The sequence below is a fragment of the Podarcis filfolensis genome, assembly GCF_964270895.1.
Source record: "Podarcis filfolensis genome assembly, chromosome: 1".
NCBI classification, from domain to species: domain Eukaryota; kingdom Metazoa; phylum Chordata; class Lepidosauria; order Squamata; family Lacertidae; genus Podarcis; species Podarcis filfolensis.
The window spans coordinates 84,029,782-84,046,862 of record NC_139604.1 but is presented as its reverse complement, the minus strand read 5'-3'; the positions used below and the strand labels follow the sequence as shown (position 1 = coordinate 84,046,862).

The 17,081-nt window shown below is 41.6% G+C and overlaps 1 protein-coding gene across 4 annotated transcripts in view; it reads right to left on the bottom strand.

Annotated features, from left to right (window-relative positions):
• The window catches only part of EXT2 (exostosin glycosyltransferase 2), a 79,407-nt gene extending 67,866 nt beyond the window's left edge, over window positions 1-11,541 (bottom strand). For 2 of the 4 annotated variants that reach the window (XR_014545003.1, XM_083601993.1), the window contains exons 1-3: window positions 11,318-11,535; window positions 6,942-7,507; window positions 6,478-6,567 (exon numbers count right to left, since the gene is read on the bottom strand). Coding sequence is in view for 3 of the 4 variants with exons in the window: in XM_083601993.1 (XP_083458119.1) it covers window positions 6,478-6,567; window positions 6,942-7,477 (626 nt within the window). In the remaining variant the exon portion in view is untranslated. Of the gene's footprint in view, window positions 1-6,477; window positions 6,568-6,941; window positions 7,508-8,517; window positions 8,568-11,317 lie in introns of all 4 variants that reach the window. The other 2 variants (XM_083601994.1, XM_083601995.1) reach the window with 2 other exon arrangements.
• Between the last annotated feature and the right edge of the window lie 5,540 nt (window positions 11,542-17,081).

The following is a 17,081-nucleotide window of genomic DNA, read 5'->3' as shown; positions in this document are numbered from 1 at the left end:
AAATGGAAAGGTGGTATACATTTTTGAAATACATTGATAAATCTTAAGTGAAGAGAGCCTCCAGACGACAGGTGCTCTCAGCCTGCCATTCCCAGAAAGTAGCCGATGACCTGATATGACGCAAAGCTCATCTTTAATACCCTAAATCTAGTATACACATCTAGACTGAAAGAAGACTGCATCTCTTGGAACATGTTACTGGCAATGTGGTATTAATCTGGGTCATGCGCTGTTTTACAACAGGGGAAAACCCAAACAACATTTCCTCTCTCATTACAGTCGACTGTGTGCCTAAGCATCAAATTCTAGGGGGAAGGACTTCGCTGTATTACTCTTAAAATTGCAGATAATACATCAGAAATAAAATTATCTCCCAAATACTGTTTTGTCTCTGTACAGCTTTTGAGAAGTGAGAACTTTTATTTCTTTATATATGTAGTTTTGGCACCTCGCACCTAAAACAACTCAGATTACAGTCTTTTAAGAAACTTCCTTGAGTAAAGAGGCCTTTATTTCAGGGGTGGGGAATCGGATCCCGTGAGCAGGTCCATTTTTACAGGTGGGTGTCTCCTCCTGTAAACCTCTTTATGTCATATGATGTCAGGTTATTCAAACTTCAAAGAAACAATCAAGAACACACACCCAGTCCAACCTCAGTAGAACTGCAAAGGAAGAATCTTCAAGATTCCACCCAAAGTATGGCTTGCATTAAACAGTGAATTTAAGTTCAAGTTACCTTTCAAACAAGGGTCTTTCCCAACCCTACCTGGAGACTGAACCTGGAACCTAGTGTATGCAAAGCATATATTCCATCACTGAGCTATAGCACTTCCCTATGGGGAAGACGATTTTCACATTGCAGGAAAATTAGCATACTTTTTATTTTATTTTATTTTTTAATCACTTCAGGTCCTGGAGATTAGATGAACATAACCCATCACTTCAAGTACATGCCAAAAATTCCCTGAACAGCAGTAGAATTTATTATTTCCAGACACTAAAACGAACAGGGCCAGACACACTACTTCCAGCTAGCATCTACTTCACTTAGATCTTAAACTTCGCTCAGTGAACTAGATACATGCCCATTATAGGCACTGTGCAAGGACCACTGTTGGGCTGTGCAGCTGCTCGCTACATACATTTACTACTGAGTTAACTGTGAGCGAATTTCTTCAACTGATCATTCAAGGTGCTGCAACTAATGGTACCTAAGAATATGAAATACTTTGAGCCCAGAGTAGCTCACCATCAGGATCCAACACAGAATTTTGCATGAAATGTGATGTGCAAGCCTCTGTAAATACAGTACTTTAAAATAAAACACTATCCCTCATGGCTGAGAAGACAATGAGAGGATTCCAGTGGTCACATGAGCAGAAGGTTCCTTCACCCATTGCAAGAGATGATCCCCCACTCACTTCAGCCCCATATGGCACAGCTGACAATGTTCTGTAGCCCCTTCCTCCCTCAACCCCATAGAGAGGCTTCGGGTGGGTACAGGGGCTGCAGGCAGGAGGGAGAGCAAGTTCTGTTGTGTGAGTTGCCTTCCATTTGCAGAGTCATTTAATGCAACCTCTAGTGAAAAGCAGAAGTTCCAGCATTCATGAGCATGGAAATTTGGTGCCTTCTCACCTTTCCTATGATCCCACCCCATCAAGCCCACATGAACTCCTTGATCATCTAAACACGTTCTACTCAACCAACAAAACTCATGCTCAGGAGGGGTACAACAAATATTTGGTTTATATCAGAATAGACAATCTTACATAAGTTATTTTCCATGACTTATTTTGAGCATTAAAAAAACCAGAAACAGCTGTTGCTGAACTCCAGAAAGGAGGAACAATTAATGCTATATAAATGCTGTGAACTGCTTTCAGAGTTCCAGAGTTCAATGTCCATTGATTTCAACAAGTGTATTCTAACTAATGTTGGAAATCACCCAAAAGGTGCTGAAAAAATATAATATTTCAAACCTCCCATAAAAAAATGGAAGCAAACTCAAACATACCAGCCCAGGCTACATGTGTGTTTACAGAAAGAGACCTAGATGAGGGAAGTGTTGAATGAGTTTTAGCTCTTAAAACCAGTGATTATTTTGCATTCTTTTCCATTTATTTTAAGTGACATGCAGCACAGCAGTGCAGAATGCTGCTGTTATCCTTCAAGCCTCACATTCCCAATTTCACATGAATTCAGAGGTGTTGAACAAGAAAGCAAGAAAAAACTGAATTTGGCTCATGTGTTACTTCTCCTGCACTTTTGCTCCTTGTTTCTCCTTCCTAATTAAGAAATAGTAACCAGATTGTTTTAATTTAGATCCAGTAAGCAATGTTAACCCCACTTCATCAACCTTGAGAACGCAGGTGTGCATCTACCTAAGCAAAGCCACAGGGAACCAACACCCAGTTAAGTATTTCAGTTTGGGTGTGCGCTCTGCAGCACAAGAACCAAAATATTAACTCTTAGATTTCTGAAGGCAAGTGGGAAGAAAAAGGAACATGGTGAGGGAAAATTTAAATTTAGCAACACTGCTACGTTATAAACAGTGCTTGTTTGGTAAAGGGTTAACGGTATGAAGAGAAAAAACTGGCAGTTCAGTTGTGACTGAAGCCAGGAAAAGATAATGTGTGGAGGCTCAGTTGGCAGCAGGCCAAGAAGCAGCTAGGCTGTTAGTTTCAAAAGAGGTGTTTACATTCTTGTAAGGTTTTCCGTTATGACAGCTAACAGCAGAATCTGGCTTTTATATGGGACAGGAGAATTGAAATGGGTCACATTGTGATAGGTCACTTAGTGTACATTCTGTTCAAGATCACTGGCTGATATCCAATGTTAGTGAGTGTTTACCCACTGACCCATTTCTATGGGATTAATATTATTATTATTAGTAGTAGTAGTAGTATACCACCCTATACCTACTGGATAAGTATATAGTATATTCCAAAACAGTTCTGACAGAGAATATAAAGACAGGCACAATATTGTGCCATCAGAAAGTGAAGAGACTTCTAGGCAGAAGTGGGGGAAAGGTAGTCTGGAGAGGAAGACTCTGAAGGAAGTTCTCCAGTAAGTTACTACAACTCTGGTCAGAAGCTAACTGTTGACTGCAGGAGACATCAGAGAAGAGAACTGTGACGTCTTCACGGCCAAGTGTTCAAGTGCCTGACCAGGAGGAAGGTTTCAGAAGAAAACCGAAACCAAGAAGTGACAGCTGGGAGATCCTGTTCCACCCTGTATCGCTTTGGAAAACCCTGACCAGATAGAAGGCTTCAGGTGGAGTATTTGTGAGTTAACCATAAGAGGAGAAAAGGGGACTGGCTATTAGCTTTGCACAGGGATGAGAACTAGCAACAACACTTTTAAAGAACCAGTAACATCTGCTAAAGTAACAGTGGCATATCAACTATTAACAAACCAAGCATTGCTGGGGGCACTGCTATACAGTGGTTCAGCTCCTTTCTCCTGGGCCATGTCCAGAAAGTGGAGTTGGGGGTGAGTGTTCAGACCCCTGGGCTCTCATTTGTGGGGTGCCTCAGAGCTCCGTCCTTTCCCCAATGCTTTTCAACATCTATATGAAGCCACTGGGAGAAATCATCAGGGGGTTTGGGCTGGGTGTTCACCAATATGCAGAAGATATCAACTTCCACCTCTTCTTCAAATCATAACCAATGAAGGTCCTGTGTGAGTGTCTGGAGGCAGCTGGAGGATGGATGGTGGCTAACAGATTGAGGTTGAATCCTCACAAGACAGAAGTACTGTTTTGGGGGACAGGGGACGGACAGGTGTGGGGGACTCCTTGGTCCTGAATTCAGGGTAATTGTGCCCTGAAGAACCAGGAACACAGCCTGGGAGTCATTTTGGACTCACACCTGTCCATGGAGGTGCAGGTCAATTCTGTGTCAAGGGTGGCTGTCTACCAGCTCTATCTAGTATGCTGGCTGAGCCCCTGCCTGCCTGCAGACTGTCACACCAGAGTGGTGCATGCTCCGGTTATCTCCCGCTTGGACTACTGCAATGCGCTCTATGTGGGGCTACCTTTGAAAGTGACTTAGAAACTACAACTTATCCAGAATGTGGCAGCTAGACTAGTGACTGGGAGTGGCTGCCGGGATTTTATCAACACCAGTCCTAAAAGTTCTTCATTGGCTCCCAGTGCATTTCTGAGTACAATTCAAAGTGCCCTAAATGGTCTTGGCCCAGTAATATAATAATAAAAAATAATAATTTTTTTATTCTTATTCTTATTCTTATTCTTCTTATTATTATTATTTTATACCCCACCCACCTGACTGGGTTTCTCCAGCCACTCTGGACAGCTCCCACAAGAATATTAAACAGAATAAAACTTCAAACATAAAAAACTTCCCTAAACAGGGCTGCCTTTGGGTGTCTTCTAAAAGTCAGTATACCTGAAGGAGCGTCTCCACCCCCATCGTTCAGCCCAGACACTTCCTCCGAGGGTCTTCTGCTGGTTCCCTCACTGTGAGAAGTGAAGTTACAGGCACTGTCAGAAACAGGCAGAGGGCCTTCTCGATACTGGCACCCTCCCTGTGGAACACCCTCCCTTCAGATGTCAAAGAGATAAACAACTACATAACTTTTAGAAGACATCTGAAGACAGCCCTGTATCGGGAAGTTTTTTATGTTTGATGTTTTATTAGGTTTCAATATATGCTGTAAGCCACCCAGAGTGGCTGGGGTATTATTATTATTACTAATTGATTAAATAACCTGCCTTCAAGTAAATCCCTATTATATTAAATAAGTTTTATTAAATAATAACATATTTGATGCAAGTCTCTGAGTTTGCTCAGCCCATGTCTATACCTTGCTGCCGTGTGTAGTAAAAGGTGGCTAAAGAAACAGATTGGAGTTAAAAAGTGGCAGCAAAAAAGCATATGGGTTAGACAAAATGTTTTATTTATTTATTTAACCTATAATGGGGAGGGAAGGGCACAGAATTCAATAAGAGTTTATAAATAAAAATGTGGAAACTTACACCTAGTGATATCAAATATTTAATCAGCTTGACTATACCTTGGATTTTCTAAAGCACACACACACACTTACACATTTAGATGGTAAAATAATAATACTTGACTGTCCTCTACTGGCCACTCACATCATATATACACAGGAGGGATTCAAGCATTGTGACATAAGATGCTAAAAAACTAAATTACCCATACCAATACATACACAATAATCCTTTTTTCTGACAAGTCATACAGAGGAAACAAAAATACTCCTTGACTGCTCTCTGTACAGGAACTTCTGGAGTGTGACTTTCTATATATACACAAGAATATGAGGGCAATCCAAATTCCACTTAGATCAATGGCAAAACCTCCACATAAAGATATGCAGATACTAACAGTCAGTAGAGACAAACTGAAGCCATGTTTCTAAGATGTAAAACTTAGATTTAAAAAAAGTTCTCGTCTTCAATAGGAGGATACCCTTTGGTTGGCTGTAAATCAAGGCCAACTAGTTAAATGCTATGTAGAAGTAATTTGTTTTAGAAAGCAGTATATTTATGTTCCATTAAGTTTCAGAAGCAGCAAAGTTGACAAAATGGCACAAGGAGGGTAAGTGTTAACAGGGCCAGTCCAAAGCATTCAGCCACTCGCAGCCAGAGTGGAGTAGTGGTTCAAATCCCCACTCAGTGCTGAAGCCCACTAGGTGACTTTGTGCCAGTAACTGTCTCTCAGCCTAATTTACCTCATAGGGATGTTATGAGGATAAAATGGAGAAGGGGGGAAGTGTGTACGCCACATAAGACTCTCAAGGTCATGGGTTCGAGCCCCATGTTGGGCAAAAGATTCCTGCATTGCAGGGGGTTGGACTAGATGATCCTCTTGGTCCCTTCCAACTCTACAATTTTGTGACATATAAATAAATTCACACTTAGACTCCCAATAGCTCTGGAACTTGTTTAGAGACTTGTTCTAAAAAGTCTCAAAGAAACAGAAACAAGTTGCCTATTGGGAGAAGTGGGCCAATTACCCTGTTGAAACACCTTAGTATGCAGAAAGTGCAGCACTTAGCTAGCTAATCATGGTTAGAGAGTAGACTCTTCTTGCTGCAATCCCCCACAGAGATGCTTGTAGGAAGGAAAAAAATTAAGTTGTTTATTGTAGGATACACATAGCTTGGATAGAAAGGTTTCTAGTTCTAGTCCAACTAACTAGTCTAGAGAACAACAAGGAAGCCATGCCTGCTCCTTTGCTTCTCAGAGGACACTTAAAGATGACCTCTCTCTCATATTGAGGTCCAAGAGAGAAGTGAGAGGAGGAAGTTGTAAACAGGACGCAACCTAAGATGTATCGTGCTAAAGAACAAGGAGATGGAGAAGCATGCTGATAGGTTAAAGGTACAGGGATAATGTGGGAATGTGGATGTCCCTCACTTAATCTGTGTTAACCCCATACAAACTCCTCTGCTTCAAGCTGAGATGCACCCAAAGTTGCCTACCTGTCTCTTGGAACATCAAGTGCTGTGTTGTAGTCAGGTGGTCCTCCAGGCAACATGTTGAACAAGAGGTGATTTGTCCCATGATTCCAACTGAGAAAGAAAAATGATGGGGAAATGAGACCACCACACATGCTTGAAACCAGAGCTTCAGAGATAAGCACACATCCAAAGCCTCTCTGTAAAAAAACAGCTCTACAAAAATGCAGGAGCCCAATGGTCACAGATTAGCCATAAATGTCATCATTCGCATGATTTCTGAACCAGGCACTCTCAAATGAGTTGCAATTGGCCTGCTTGACGTTTAAGCCCAAATGAATAATTACCAAACAGTGGGAGAACAGGGTGGTCAATAATTAAGACTGAAAACCAATGTACTCCTTGACTATCTGGTTCCCCCTCTTAGTCCCCTTACCCTTGTTTTACTGTTGTAGCTCTAGCATTCACAGTAAGATATGTGTAAGTACCGGGAGAGCTGTGCCAAAGCTTGAGCAGTTTCCTTGATACGGAGCATATTCTGGTTGAGTACGTCAATTGATGGCACAAAGAGACAGGCACGATTGATGTCATCTGTGTAGAAGTCACTGTCGGAGATGGCGGTTAACAGGTCATTGTATTCCCTGGAAATGGTATGACTCACAGGCATGTTGTATTCATCTACATACTTCTTCAGAGAGTAAATATAGACTTTGATCTTATTCTTGGGATTGAAGCCACAGCGGTAGACATCAAAACATGTATGCATCCTGCAGCTGAGATCTCCTCGTTCTGGGATGGCACTGTCTGCTGGAATCTTGACCACAGGCACATCATGAATGCTGCGTTTTTCAACTGTCCAATCATTTGAGGACTCTATGGAGTGTGGCCAGAACTGGAACATGCCTGTAGCAATGAGGCCCAACAGCACAATGGAGAAGAGAGCAATGTAGTAAATGCGGTGTTTAGTCTTCATTCTTGGGATGAGGGCTGGACCCCGGGTGTTATATTTGACTGACGCACACATAATGAAACAAGCCACCTTTCCCACAAGCTTCTGGAAAACAGAATATATGGAAAAACAAAATTTAAAAGGGTATGTTTAATTTGTGGCAACCTGGTCAGAAATCCATGTAATTAAAATAAAATAAAAACATTATTGTGCTCTTGTGGTTTGCAACTGTACTGCCAACACACTAGAATATCAGTTAAGATGAAAATGCTACTGTTGTTTTTCAACAGACCAAACAAGGCAATATCATTGGCATGTACCAATGTGGACTACCTCTCCATTTTTCTTCTGTCATCTACTGCTATTTAACATCTAGTGCCGCTACAGAAGGCAGGTTCTTGATTGGGTTTAGCAGCTTACAATAAAAAACAAACAAACTAGTTTTACAGACAGAATTCATTTTCCTGGGGAAAAGGGGAAACTAAATGGTCAGCAGCATTTATACAAAACTTAAAGGAAAAGGTAAAGGGACCTCTGGCCATTAGGTCCAGTTGCGGACAACTCTGGGGTTGAGGCAATCATCTCGCTTTATTGGGTGAGGGAGCCGGCATACAACTTCCGGGTCATGTGGCCAGCATGACTAAGCCACTTCTGGCAAAGCAGAGCAGCACACGGAAACATCGTTTACCTTCCCATCAGAACGGTACCTATTTATCTACTTGCACTTTGATGCGCTTTCGAACCGCTAGGTTGGCAGAAGCTGGGAGAGAGCAACAGTAGCTCAATCCATCACAAGGATTTGAACTGCTGACCTGATTGGCAAGTCCAAGAGGCTCGGTGGTTTAGACCACAGCACCACCCATGTCCCAGTTATACTGCATTAGATGTGAGGGGCACACATGTGTATAAAATGGAACGTCTGTTTTTAAGTACATACCAGCAATGGTTGTAATTATTTCTCATTCTCATTTCTCATTCACTTCTCATGTATATTTTAAAAGGTGAAAATGCTATTTATATATGTCCAAACCCTTCACATCTGGTATTGATATGTGAGTATTTTGCACTTCAATATTGGCATCAAACCGGAGTACAAAATGTCACATACAAAATACCTCTCAGTTGCACAACTGGCAAAGCAGAACTGGGCAGGCACAGTTAGGACCTGGGAAGAAACATTTTGAGAAACACAATAATAAAAGGATAGTAGCAACAACACATGTCCTTGTTAAGTACTAGCACCAACTCTGCAGATAGCAGAACAGATAAAGCTGAAATGCCCTGAAGTTTTATTTATATTGCAGCTTGCTATTTTACAATTTCTAGGAAAAAATAAACCCAAATCTCTGTAAAGGCATGCACATGTTAAGTGTTCAGTCACATATTAAACTGTATATACTTAACATTTGCCAGAATTTTATTTTTACTTGTACAATCTTAAGGTATTTATTCTCTAAAACTAATATTTTATGCAATCATGGCTTGTGGTAGATTAAAGTTTTTTTATTTCACCTTGGATGATTTGTAATATAACAGTTTTAAATTAAGAAGTGTTAACACTTTTAATTGTGACTGACTAGTTATTCCCAGGGCAACATAACTACACCCAGCAAAATACTATTCTATGACCAACCCCATTCCTGCCTAGAGGGATGCCAATTTACCACATGCAGAACAAAGATAACAGGAAGATGCCAGGTATTGTAGCAACAATAACAGTGGGTGTGTATGCTCTTAAACATTTCAGCTAGATTGCCTCAGCAAAATAGCGTTCTTGGCTCTCTTTGCCAAATCTATCAGTAATCAGAAGGAATACAAGTTTATTGGTAATTTACTATTATGCATTTACTATTCTGCAGGACTACATTTGGGCCTCATATCTGCCTAGTATGGTTTCACTGCTATTTACAGGAAAATGACTTCACAGACTCTGATTAGGAATGGAAAAGCAAGGGCTGCTTAACCGTTAAGACTCCCTCTTACTGCAGCTGTCTACTCAACATAACCACCACCCCCCAGTCTGCTTTCCCACCCTTGGAGAAAAAACAGCTTCAAGACGGCAAGGAACAGGAACATCTGGAGGGCCGAGTTTACCGCCTATGCCTGTCTTATGGGCTTTGGATCTATCTGAAAAAGTTTTCATATTCTACTACCAAAAAGCACCAAAACAATCACTTCCACCTCCCTCAAGTTGATCCACATGCTGCAAGCCTTCTTCATTAGGCTTCTTTAACTTATTAAGGTGTCCCTCCCAGAACCTGGATTACGAGGTTTCAGTGTCTAAAACAACACTACCCTTAGTATTACAATATAATATATTAGCATTTTAATGACACTAATTGACACCTTCTTCCCACCAAACAATGGAATATCCTGATGCATCACTGAGATCACGCATTCATGACAAGTTCTTATGTCGCTGAGGAAAATATTTTTCCATGCCTGGCTACAGCATACACAGTCATTCCATGGAGATACTTAATCATATTTTATAACTGCTACAAAACGAATAATATTAAATAAAGCCTATGATGTTTCCTTCTAAAAAAATAATAAACTGCATTTGCATCCTCACGGTCACATTTAGAATTAGATACTACCCAATTAGCATCAGTAGCTTTCTGAGAAAATCAATAATTTAAAGGAAAGTGACAGGGTTCTAGAATACATATCCCCCAACTAATGCCCAGTCATTTCCACATTGCTTTACAAATGTGTCAAAAACTGGACTGATACTAATCAGGAAAATGGAAGTAAGCTCTGTACCGGTGCAGTAAAACAGAATATGCATGACTGAAGAACAGTGGCTTTGAAAGCCACTAAAGATCCAAATTAGTAGGAAATGCAAGCTGAAATACTCCTTTATTGACATTTAAAAATGTTTGTGCAGTGTTTACTTCAACATCCTACCTGAATAACACCAGATGGTTAAATATTCTCTGCAGATCCCATGAAAGTGAGGCAAATAAAGCTATCTTCTCTGTGCACATTCACATCTAGACTGGGAAAAGAGCCTAGAATTTCCAGCACTGGACAGCTACATTCAGAAATTAAGGACCTGCATATTGGTTTCAAGCTTGGATCAAGAAGCGGCAGAAAACTAGGCTTAGCACTATCGCCTTATCCCACACAGTCATTGATGACAGCCGGGGAGCAGATAAGAGACTGAATCCCCCGAGAGTAAAAGATTACTTTTAATATGAATCAAGTATGTTAACTGGCACCAGTAAAGCTGACACTGTTGATCAGGTGTTGGGACACCTAAGTTGGTATGAACACTGCAACTTCCTTTTGTATGTGGGTATCGAGGCTCTTCTTCTCCTACAGGCAAACCCACAAGCCACTTAGATTCAGTGAATTTCCATCACGGGGGAAGGGAGCAGGACGGACCCACACCCACACACCCACCCACACACATGTGTGTCACCAGGCCCCATTTATTCCCATTCTTCTTGTTACTGTGAAAGTAGCACTTAATCTGACAGAGGCGTGTGTGTCTGAACCTTGGCGATGAGAAAGGAACTGAGAGTAAAAAAGAACCGGACGATAGAGTGGGTGCTGTGCTGTCAGTGGAACGGACTCCCTTGGAAGTTGGCGAATTCTCCTTCCTTGGAGGCTTATAAGCAGAGGTTAGATGGCCACCTGTCACGGATGCGTTAGTTGAGATTCCTGCATTGCAAGGGGTTGGACTCGATGACTCCCGGGATCCCTTCCAGCTCTACAGTTCTCTGATTCTTCGGCCACAGGTGAGGAGGCAAGGCATCCCTAGGAAACCACCTCGAATGGCTCTCACCTGCAGGGCGACTTCGGGGCTCAACGGAGGGCGAGTAGCTGGGCCCCAGCTCGCCAGGACACCCGAAGCCACCCCGAAGCTCAGGGGGTATCGGAGGGTCCCCCGGCCCGCGTGCCACTCACCCGGTCGCCCGAGGAGGAGGACCCCAGCGCGAACTGGCTTGCCGGCTCTCTTCGCTTCCCCCTCAGTCGCCACGCCGGCTACGCTCCGGGAAGGACCCAGGTCGTCATGGGCGCCCTCCTCACCTCACGGCGCTCCGGCGGAGGGGAAGGAAAAGACCGCAAACGGCGTACGCCTCCCACGCCCCTCCGCCTCCGCCAGCCGCGGCCGACGCTTCCGGCTTCCGCTCGAGCCGGGCGTCATTTCCGGCGCGACGAATTGCTGGCAGGCGGATGACCGTTCTCTCGCTTCTCCGCGCGGGGAACGACGGTTGGCAGCCCAGTACTCGCTGGGCTTTTGTTTCCCGGCGCCCATCTGAAGCCAAAGTAAGGCAAGCAGCGGCAAGCCGGTGGCTGAGATGGCTCTTAAGCATGGGCTCCTCAGCTAGTCGTCAGAATTGCTGAGATCCTTGTATGGACTGAGCATGTGACCAAGGGCGAATCGTAGAGTGAGAAGGGACCCGAAGGGGCATCTAGTCAACCCCCTGCAATGCTGGTATAATAATATTTATACCCCTCCCATCTAGCTAGGTTGTCCTAGCCACTGTGGGCGACTTTCAACACTACTACTACTAATAATAATAATGCATCAAACATTAAGAGTAACAATCTGATCCAATATAAAAAGTCACAATAACTTTAAAATAAACAACTTATATCAAATAAAGCAACATTCAACAATACATCAGAATCTAACAGTAAACAGTAAAATTAGACATCAGCAAAAAAAATTAAACAGTTTACCCTTATTACAATAAAAAATTACTAATCTGTAACCAATAAAAATAACAGCAAATCACAATGCGTAAAATACCCCAAAGATACAAAACCCTGTAAAAGGATCAAAGTAGAAACAAGGACACACAACTTTTGAAAAAATATTCCTGAACTATTCCCTTCCCAGCTGCTTCTGCTGTTCTCAAAGTCATGGTCTGGGACGAGGGTGGGGCAGGGCAGGTGGAAAAGCCATTGCCTGCAGAAAGTCTCTCCCCTCAGTTTTTCCTCTGGAGCAGAGCAGGTCTCATGGTGTTCAAATGCATGCTAAGGAGATGCTGCAGATGGGTGGGGCATCTGTCGAGGGAGATCATTCTCAGCCAGATCTGGAATGGGTTGGGGTTTTTTTAGGGCCAGTCAAAGCAGAAGTTTGTTGCTCAGACACAGCTGTCTAATAGTCCCCCACCCCCACCCAATGTAGGAGCCTGTGTTTTGATTAGGCTGCCAACCTTTATGGTCCCAGGGGCACACTGGAATTTTGAGAGAATGCTGTGGGCACCTATTCTACAAGGGCAGCTGTGCTTTGTGGATTCAGAGACAATAGGCACACTTTTGGGTGAAGACATACTGGTTTTATTCATGTACAACAAGAATAAAGCACAGCAAGACACACGACCTACAGAACACATAATGCACAGGACTAGCCTGCATAAAACGTATTAAAGCCTAAGGGAAGCCCAGCAAAAGTAAATGAAGCTTAAGAGTGCAGTCTCTGTGTTATGTACTGAGTTGAATAGGATCCAAAATGCAGCAGTCTGATTGGTCCTAGAACAAAAGGACCCAGAATGCAGCAGTCTGATTGGTCCACAGGAGCCACCCAATCCAGCTCCAGGTGGAAGTGAATCCGCAACCTGATTGGCCGACAGGAGAATCCTGGAATTAGCCAATCACGTGGGGCCCATTGTATAAATAATGTATATAAAGCTGACATTCTGGGGGATCTTCCATTCCTCCTCACCACTATGAGCATGAAATCCACTCTCTTTTTTTTTTATATAAGATTTTTATTAAAGTTTTACAAAAAAGAAAAATAGAAATTCACAGAATAAAAAACCATAAATTACAGAAAAAAGAAACACACAAAAGAAAAAAAAATACAGAAAGAAAAACACAACTAATTAAGAAAAATTACATTTAAACAAAGAAAAAATAAAACCATTCCATTTTTCCAATAACCTCAATTTCATATGCTTATGTTCTTGACCTCCTCGCACCTTCCCCTTTTTGTATTCCCATTCAAATATTTAATTCAGCAAATTCTTACCCTTTATCAAATGTTTAAACTTTGTACCATAACATATACTATGTCCCTATTTTTCAACCAATTATCAATACCTTTTTTGCATAATCTTAATAACTTTTATCACTAATTACCACTTATTACCCATCCAAGCACAATTTTAACACTCATTAATTTTATAATATTTCTGAAGATAGTCTTTGAATTTCTTCCAGTCTTCTTCCACCAACTCTTCTCCCAGGTCTCGGATTCTGTCAGTCATTTCCGCCAATTCCATATAGTCTATCAGCTTCATCTGCCATTCTTCCAGGGTGGGTAGCTCTTGTGTCTTCCAATACTTTGCGATGAGAATTCTTGCTGCTGTTGTTGCGTACATAAAGAAATTTCTATCTTTCTTTGGCACCAATTGGCCCACCATGCCCAAGAGAAAGGCCTCTGGCTTCTTAAGGAATGTATATCTAAAGATTTTTTTCATTTCGTTATATATCATCTCCCAGAAAGCCTTAATCTTTGGGCATGTCCACCAAAGGTGAAAGAATGTTCCTTCACTTTCTTTACACTTCCAACATTTATTGTCAGGCAAATGGTAGATTTTTGCAAGCTTGACTGGTGTCATGTACCACCTGTATATCATTTTCATAATATTCTCTCTTAGGGCATTACATGCCGTAAATTTCATACCTGTGGTCCACAACCGTTCCCAGTCAGCAAACATGATGTTATGACCAACATCTTGTGCCCATTTAATCATAGCAGATTTAACTGTTTCATCCTGCGTATTCCATTTTAGCAGCAAGTTATACATTCTTGAAAGTATTTTAGTTTTGGGTTCTAACAACTCAGTTTCCAATTTTGATTTTTCCACCTGGAAACCTATTTTTTTATCCATGTTATAGGCTTCTCTTATTTGAAAATAGTGCAGCCAATCTCGCACCTTATCTTTTAATTTCTCAAAACTCTGCAATTTCAATTTATCTCCTTCTTGTTCCAGTATTTCCCAATATTTCGGCCATTTGGCCTCCATATTGGACTTTTTAAGTGCCTTTGCCTCCATTGGTGACAACCACCTTGGGGTTTTGTTCTCCAGTAAGTCTTTATATCTTAACCAGACGTTAAACAATGCTTTCCTGACAATATGGTTTTTAAATGCTTTATGAGCTTTGACCTTGTCGTACCACAGATATGCATGCCACCCAAAGACGTTATTAAAACCTTCTAAATCCAAAATGTCTGTGTTTTCAAGAAGCAGCCATTCTTTCAGCCAGCAAAATGCGGCCGATTCATAATAGAGTTTCAGGTCTGGCAGGGCGAAACCACCTCTTTCTCTTACATCGGTTAGTATTTTAAATTTTATTCTAGGCTTTTTGCCCTGCCAGACAAATCTAGAGATATCCTTCTGCCACTTCTTGAAACAGTCCATCTTGTCCACAATTTGCAAAGATTGAAACAAAAATAACATCCTTGGCAATACATTCATCTTTATAGCCGCAATTCTTCCCAACAAGGAAAGCTTCAAGTTTGACCATATCTCTAGATCTTTCTTCACTTCTAGTCAACATTTCTCATAGTTATCTTTAAACAAGTTTAGGTTCTTAGCAGTCATATTCACCCCCAAATATTTAACCTTCTTTACTATTGTTAGGCCTGTCTCCTTCTGAAACCTGTCTTTCTCAATCGGTGTTAAATTTTTCTCAAGAACTTTTGTTTTAGATTTATTCAGCTTAAAACCAGCCATCTGCCCAAATTCTTGGATCACTTCCAAAACTCTTTTCGAACTAGATTCTGGCTCCTGTAATGTTAAGACTAAGTCATCTGCAAAAGCTTTCAATTTATATTGCTTAGCTCCGACCTGAATGCCTTTTATCAAACGGTCCCTTCTAATCATGTTCAATAATACCTCCAGGACTGTGATGAATAACAATGGGGAAATTGGGCAGCCTTGTCGTGTACCTTTCTCTATCTTAAATCCCTCTGTCACCATATTATTCACAATTAATTTAGCCTTTTGTTCAAAGTAAATTGCACTTATACCATTTTCAAACCCTTGACCCACCCCCATCCCCTGAAGATTTTTCTTCATAAAACTCCAAGAAATGTTGTCAAAGGCTTTCTCCGCATCTATAAAGATTAAAACTGCTTTGGTGTTTATATTCACTTGCAACTTCTCCAAGATATTAATTATGTTCCTTGTATTGTCCGACAAGTGTCTACCCGGGAGAAAGCCCGCTTGGTCCTTATGAATCTCTTCCAATAGTACTTTCTTTAATCTATTTTCCAAAATGTCCGCAAATATTTTGTAATCCACATTAAGAAGGGATATGGGGCGGTAGTTCTTAAGTTGCGTCTTTTCAGACTCAGTTTTTGGTATAAGTGTAATATAAGCTTCCTGCCACGACTCCGGCGCCTTTTTCCCCTCTAGTATCTCATTGCATACCTCCATTAGTGGTCGAATTGAAATCCACTCTCGACTCCAAGTATATTTCACTCTGTTACTGAGTAAAGAGTTCAAACACACTAAAGCACCAGGCTACCAGGCAGGAGCCTGTTGCGCTTTTCCCTGTAGTTGTTAAGACCCATGGACAGCAATGGAATGGCTTCTTATAGCCAGGGTGCAACATCGCTGTTAGCTCTGGTTTCCTTGTTTGAGTGTCAGGGTCTAAGCTGGGTTGGTGAACTGTCTGCCTCTTACATAGTGTTGCAATGTGCTTACAAGTTGAATGGGTGTATCAATTACAGTGGTACCTCGGGTTAAGTACTTAATTCGTTCTGGAGGTCCGTTCTTAACCTGAAACTGTTCTTAACCTGAAGCACCACTTTAGCTAATGGGGCGTCCTGCTGCTGCCGCGCCGCTGCTACACGATTTCTGTTCTTATCCTGAAGCAAAGTTCTTAACCTGAAGCACTATTTCTGGGTTAGTGGATTCTGTAACCTGAAGCGTATGTAACCTGAGGTACCACTGTATACAGATGTGAGCTATATGTCACTGGCTGTAACATTCCTTATGCATTTCTGTGAGAGGGAGTATTAAAGCAGATATCAAGCAATTGCTGTTCTCGTGACCTTGAAATGAAAAGCAGCCGTGTGAGAAATTCTCTCAGCTTATTTTTAACAGTTAACCAGTCTTTGATCCTCCCCATTAGTATTTTGCTTCTCATACTTTACCTGCCATGTGACATTCTGCTAGTTACTACTGCATATGTGTTACCTAGAGAGATTCAGAATAACTCTTGCATGGTTATTAGTAATGAATTAATTAAATTCGTTAATATACCCGCAGATCTCAGTGTGGTTACAACGTAAAATCACAAAATACGTGATAAAAACAAAAACAACCCAATAGAATGGTTACAAATAGAAAGCAATTCCAGGTCCAGGTCTGTTAGGCCTTATATTGGGGCATTAAAGGGCTAATTCCAGACATCAGTCTGACTCCCCATGATAACGGTTCTGTTCCACGTATGTGATGCTACAGTCACAAAATGGCTGCCACAAGGGGATGTAGCTGGCTACACAATAACTGCCACGAGGGTGAACTTGACACAAAATTGGGAATACCAGTATTTCTATATAACAAAGAATCAATTGTTATACAGTTCGGATTCCCCACTTGGTCATGAAGTTCAGCTTGGCCTTCATCCCCTATCATAGTTTCTGTCTTCATGGGGCTGTTTTTTTGGTGGCCACTCTTCAGCATATCTTGTTTGGACTAATGCA